The sequence below is a fragment of the Pholcus phalangioides genome, unplaced genomic scaffold, assembly GCF_987345545.1.
Source record: "Pholcus phalangioides strain wild (caught in Gottingen) unplaced genomic scaffold, Ppha-v1.0 ptg000028l_1, whole genome shotgun sequence".
Taxonomy (NCBI): domain Eukaryota; kingdom Metazoa; phylum Arthropoda; class Arachnida; order Araneae; family Pholcidae; genus Pholcus; species Pholcus phalangioides.
This window is the reverse complement of record NW_028301618.1, coordinates 6,085,935-6,092,636: the sequence shown is the minus strand read 5'-3', so window position 1 is coordinate 6,092,636 and position 6,702 is coordinate 6,085,935. Positions and strand designations below refer to the sequence as shown.

Here is a 6,702-nt window from a genome sequence, read left to right as displayed (position 1 = left end):
GAGATACCAAAAAATGAAGAAAAAATGTGTAGAAAAAAACATGTAATCGGGGCTATTGAAAGTGAAGGATATGAGCACAAATAAGCGATGACAATGACGTGTGATAGATTAAGCATTACCCAGGGTGCACCACGAGGAGGCCTATCACATTACACCCCAAGACATAGATGTACAGTTAAATGCAACACTTGTTTTAGAGATGTTTGCGCCCCATGTATAACCCGGGTCTGTGAAGACTGTCACAGACCTAGAGGTCGCAAGGAAAGAACAGAGCTATTCTGAACTGTAAGGAGTTTTTGGTAGCAAAGGACCGGCCGTAAATCAAGCACGTATGTGGCGAAAAGTACTGTGGTAACTGCAAGTTGTACCACATGGAGGAGCGACATCTCTGCTTTCTACAGCAGGTAAAGCCGAAACTCCCGTTGGAGAAGCTGATCTTTTTCGACTTCGAGACTGATCTGTTATCCGGCGAACATGTGGTCAACTTTGCAGTTGCCCAGTATAAAGACGGAAAAGAGTTTGTCTTCCAGGGCTACAACTCTTTGGAGGACTTCTGCAAGTGGCTTTTCAATAAAACCCACAAAGGGTTTACGGTAATAGCGCACAACATGAAGTCTTTTGATGGACAATTCCTGCTCAAGTAAGTATCATTTCTGCGGTTATTTCTTTTCATATTTACTTATTTTTTATTTAGATATTAATAGTGGTTTTTTTTTTCAGATATCTCATCAAGCAAGGAATCAAACCGTTCATTGTGCCGTGTGGCTCTAAGTCTTGACACTTCGAACATCCGTGTCATCGACAGTTTGAATTTCCTCCCAATGACACTGTCGGGATCACCGAACTGAAAAATGGCTATTTTCCACATCTTTTCAACAGGCCAGAAAACCAAGATTAAGTAGGTCCATTACCCGAGAAAACGTATTATAATCCGGAAGGCTTCACCGTGGACAACAAACAGAAATTTGATCAGTGGTAGGAAGAAGGAAACGTTCGTCTTACAAGACGAAATGTACGACTACTGCAAGTAAGTTCCTTTTAATCTTTTACCAGAAACAATGGAAAGCTAATTTATTTAATAGATTAATTATATATTTTATTTAATTAAATTCTTTTTATTTACAGATCTGATGTCGACATTTTGAGGCGATGCTGTCTGCAGTTTCGTTCCGAGTTCCTGGAGCTGACGGGTGTGGACCCCTATCAGTACGATTGCTTCGGCTTGTATGGCCACGTACAGGTCAAAGTATATCCGTGAAAGTCTGATAGGTATGGTTCCCGCTACGGGCTACGTGAATCAGACGAGCTGCAGTCGTATCTGCACGGAATGGCTCATTTACCTCAGCACAACCCAGGACATAGCCATTCAGCACTCGAAGAACGGCACTGGTGAGAAGAGGGTGGCAGGGGTAATAGTGGACGGGTACTGCCCTGAAAACAACACGGTCTTCATGTTTCACGGTAAGTTCATTTTGAATATATTGCTAATATTTATTTTGCTTCTAATTTTTCTATTTTTTTTTTCTAGGATGTTACTGGCATGGCTGCTCGTCCTGCTATGAAAAGGATATGATGAACCCCACAACACAAACACACATGTGGGAACTGCACAAGAAAACACTGGAGCAGGAAAAGAAGATCAAATCGGCCGGATTCAACCTGGAGATCATGTGGGAACATGAATTTGCTGCACTAAAAAAATCTGATCAGCAACTGAGTGATTTTGTGGAAGGTCTCGGTATTATTGATAGAACCCTCGAGGTGCGTTCTACGGTGGTAGAACAAGTGCCACGCGTCTATTCTACCAGGGCACGGCCAAGTACATTGATTTTACAACTTTGTACCCGTGGGTGAACAAATACTGCAAGTAAGTTCTTTTTAATCTTTCACTTTTTTTTTTAATGGTCAATTAAATTATGTATCAATTAAATTATTTTACTTTACAGATATCCTGTTGGACATCCAGTTGTGATCACCGAAAATTTCACTGACATCGGCGATTACTTTGGAATCGTACATTGTAAGGTCTTGCCTTGCCTGTAAGTTCATTTAACTTTGCTTATGTTTTTTCTCAAGATTTGCTGTTATTATGATTTAGAAATGAAAACCTAACTTATTTTTACTGCATTTTGTTTTTTTGTTGCAGATCTGGAGGTAAACTTTTACTTTTCCCCTATGTCGTGTCTGTGTGGAGACAAGACAGAAAGACTGTAATCACAACGAGGAACAGCGTTGTTTAACAGGGACCTGGATTACAGAAGAAGTGAAGAAGGCAGTAGAGAAAGGCTACATCGTCAAAGAAATCTACGAGGTACATTGATGGAACATTTGACTATTATTTAGATTCAGAATAATTTTGTAATATACCTGAATAATTTTCACATTTATACATTTTCTAATTTGTTTTTTAGGTGTATCATTTTGAAGATATAAAAGAAGGAATTTTTGCACCATATATTGATGCATTTCTAAAAATTAAGCAAGAGTCTTCTGGCTGGCCTTCAGACGTCTCCACAGACGATCAGAAACAAGCGTACATATCAAAGTACTCGGAAGTCGAAGGAGTTAAGTTAAATCCAGAAAATATAGCGATAAACCCCGGTCGTCGCCAAGTGGCGAAATTATGTTTCAATAGGTGAGTATTTACAATTACAGTTCATTTTTCTATTCTATTCTCTCATGAATTTATCCTCAATAACATGGTTTCTTTTTCTTTTAAAGCTTTTGGGGACGTTGGGGAATGAAAGAAAATGAGGTGCAACTTGAATACGTGACAAAAGTCGAAGATTTTTATAAGAAGATAAATGATCCAGCTATCGAGGTGTTTAAATTTATCCTTTAAATATTTATTAATTCTTGAAAAATATTTAATAATATTTACTTTTTTCAGGTGAAAGATCTGTACCTACCCACCCCCGAAGTTGCTGCTGTACAGTTCCTGCCCCAAACAGACAGAACAAATGTTTTCCTGGCTGCATGGGCCAGACTGAAACTGTATTTCGAAATGGAAAAAATGGACACTAATCTGTTGTACTTCGACACAGATTCGTAAGTGAAATTCATTACATAATTTTATGTCATTTATGCCCATCATTATATAATTTTATGTAATTCAAGTATTTTTATTTTCAGTGTAATCATTTTTTTATTTAATTTTATAGGATAATTTATGCCAGCGATGGAAAGAACGATCCAAAGTTGGGAGATTTTCCTCGGTGAGTTCACGGACGAACTTGATGGTCACGTGATTTCGGAATTCGTTTCAGGTAAGCCGTCATTGTTTTAACAATCTTATGAAAAATTCATTACTCTCGAAAATATTTTATTAAAATAATTCAATTTATCTTTTTTCTGTTACAGGTGGAGCCAAGAATTATGCATATAAGGGGTCTGATGGGAAGGTTTTTTGCAAGATCCGCGGCTTCACGCTGAACTACAAGAATTCCGAAGTGTTGAACTGCGAGGCTATGAAGGGATTGGTCACTTCATTGGACTTTACTTCCAAGCTCAGTGTGGTGGATGACCACAAAATCACCAGAGATGCTAAACGTCGAAGAATCATTACTCGACAATAGAATCATCTTTTAACGTGTTGCCAACGCGCAAATACTAACGTAATAATACCCACGAGCGAAATCGGACCAAACAAGTTCGTGATTGGACAATGTTGTCACGTGTATTACGGGAGGGGGCGGAGTCAGATCACGATAACCAATCACATCGCTTCCTAGGGTCCAGGATCCTTTAAATAGCGAGTTCATCCGAGCATGAGCCATAGGTCATGGATTTTTCGTGTCCTGCTGAATTTCGGGAGAAGGCAACAACAAAGCTCGAAGATCCGGGATGATTTCCTCGCTAGAAGGGGAAAATCATCTACCGGAGAACCCAAGAAGGTGACGGAGGTAAAACCACCTAAAAAGGTTTGTCCTTCAGAGACCTAATTGCTATGGCGTCAAATAGCTATCGCTATCAGATGAAGCGGGAGAGTTCCAATTTCCAGCCCAATATAATAATAAGGGGAAAGGGGACTTAAGCCATTTAAATGTACAAAACATGCTCTTTCGCCTCCATCAACACTCCTTAATTTTATGGCCCCATCAAAGTTTGCGTAATAGCCGCTCCGTATTCTTCTTTTCTCTCTCTCTCTCCCCCCCCCCCTATATACTGAAGCCTATTGACCATTGTATTGCCACCTGCAGGCAATTAACTTTATTTCTGACTTTCTTGCTTCCTCTCTACTTTTCTTTTCCTTCTTTTTTTGAACAACCCCCCCCCCCCACAGAAAACGTCTTCCTCCCATATGCTTCGAAAGATCGTAGGGGGTGAACCTTGACCAATGATGTCAATATTATACTAATTTGTACCTACGTAATCCTCATCACCCAATGGAAGGATCTTTCTTTTGAAGCCGGACTACCAATTAGAAATAGGGGGTTGGTACCCCTCAAAACTTTACTTTTTGGAATCTTTGAAAAATTAAATTAGATTGATTAGTGCAAGCTAGAAATCAAGTTGAAAAAAACGATGTAGTTAGATTTTTTTTACACAATGCAATCGATGAGCATCAGGAGCGGCGATCATCCGTGATGAAAGGGATTCTTACCACATTTTTAGTGAATTGTAGAGGTTTAGTTAAAATCTAAATTAGGAGGAATTAATAGGGGGCAGATGGCGAAATTAGGTATAAAAGTGATTAAAGAGAGAGTTATTCCAACATCAAGTTAAAATTATTATAATTGAACATATAAGTATTCTGTCTATGTATTATGCAGATTTTGGTGTCGTGGAAATGGATTTTTTAATTGACTTTTATTTGTGTAAATAACTCGTTCTTTTCATATGATCATTTGGTTAAATATTAAATGCTATTGAAATTTAACTGATTCTTTCTTTTCATGAGTCATCGTTTTATTCTAAATGTATATTGGACCACTAGGAGCCTGGGTTAATCTAGATAATTACATATATACATATTCTTCCAGTGGTTCGATATAACATAATGGAGAATTTATATTCTCCATCAGGGCAACGCGTAGCCGCTTGTGTCCACTATATGTGGAAGCAAGCTGACGACGAAGTTGCCAAGTACCAGTGGAGTTAAACCGTCCATTTCTAAACGAAACCGACAAACATTCCAAATCGGAATGTGCAATATACAATCAACATAACCAGCGGTATACACAGGTCAAATCTATGGAACCAGTTAGATCGAGTCATAATATTATATATTCCGATAAAGAAAATTCGTCACGATATTTTTTATATAACTCAAAATAACACGTCACACAATAACTACTCTGTGGTCCAGTGGTTAGAGTACGCGCTCGTAACGCTGCTTCCCGGGTTCGAATCCAGGTAAGTTTTTTCCCCGGAAAAAGTATATCGATAGTGCTGCCATCTGGTGTTAACCAACATGGAAAAATAATCACGTGACAGTCAGTCGAACAACACGATAATCAACTGACGGGGGGGGGCATATCTAGGTCACGTGACCCAATGACAGTCATCACATGATGCCACCACGCATCGACCAACAACACGAATCTATCACAGGAGGGAAAAAATCCCCTCTCCAATATGGCCGCCATCATGATGGCCACACCCCACTCCAAAGTGACCTCCGTGCAACAACACGGCCACGCCCACCTGTGGTCAAGGCCGTCCATTTCCGGTATACCGCTGCCTATACTACTCACCCTGTATGCGTGTCAACAATGGGAAAGGTGTGCCCCTTTGCTAACCTAGATAATTCGGTAGTGAAAAAATTGTGTGGCTGGGCCTCGGAGGCAAACGAGTCCCCGGAGTTGAGAAAGAAGTTCATTGAATTGTTGATTGTATATGTGAAGGGTAAAAAGAGAGAAAGTGACGAATTGAATCATGTTGGTCAGAACTGTAATATTGCCAACAAATTTGATTCAATCATTATGGATCTTGTTGTATGGCAAACTGCCTCAAGGCAAAAAAAATCTGAAAAATTTCACTTCTTTGCCAATAGTGCAATAGAATTTTTTGATTCTTTGAATTTTGAATGCACAAATTGTTGACCCATTTTTCGAAAGGTAACGAAAACATCACCTCGACTCCTATTGAGTCTCCCTCTGAATCTGAAAAGGGGAGGCATAGGAGAAAGAAAAAAAATATTTCTAACTCAGAAAGTGAGGAAAGTTCTGATGACACTCCCAACTCTGATCCTGATTCAGAAAAAGGGTATAAAAAAAAAATAACAGTAACACTTACCCTTAACTTCCCAATAGTTTTCACTTGATTCCAAATGACATCGACCCAACTCCCCCAATCGAGGACAAGAGTGTAAGTGATAATTCCTCAAGTTCCTCAACGAGTGAAGGAAGTTCGAAAGCTAATTCAACAAGTAATTGCTCAACATCTGAGTCAGAATTAGCAAATAATACTGATGAATGTGTAAATAGCTCTGCAAGTGGAGATATAAGTATGAAAAATGAATCTATACACAGTGGTAATGATGTGATAATACTTGTACGTACAGAAAATGACTCTCTTATTTGTCCTAATCACACACAAATTCAGGGATTAAATGACTCGACTAATATTGATAATGCCGTGGCTAGTACATCTACCACCTCTGTCACTGATGATTTGACTGCCCCTAATAGATAATTCACTAAAGACGGGTCTCTTGAATCACCTCTTGGATGTAATTGATAACTTGATCACCATGCATTC

General features: G+C 39.0%; 1 protein-coding gene across 1 annotated transcript; it reads left to right on the top strand.

Annotated features, from left to right (window-relative positions):
• Window positions 1–1,271: 1,271 nt before the first annotated feature.
• LOC149067831 (uncharacterized) lies at window positions 1,272–3,385 on the top strand. The gene is made up of 9 exons (XM_089252375.1): window positions 1,272–1,389; window positions 1,529–1,850; window positions 1,947–2,039; window positions 2,147–2,210; window positions 2,412–2,635; window positions 2,722–2,821; window positions 2,891–3,048; window positions 3,162–3,215; window positions 3,361–3,385. The coding sequence occupies exons 1-9, from the start codon at window positions 1,272–1,274 to the stop codon at window positions 3,383–3,385; spliced, it is 1,158 nt and encodes a 385-aa protein (XP_089108501.1).
• Window positions 3,386–6,702: the final 3,317 nt, after the last annotated feature.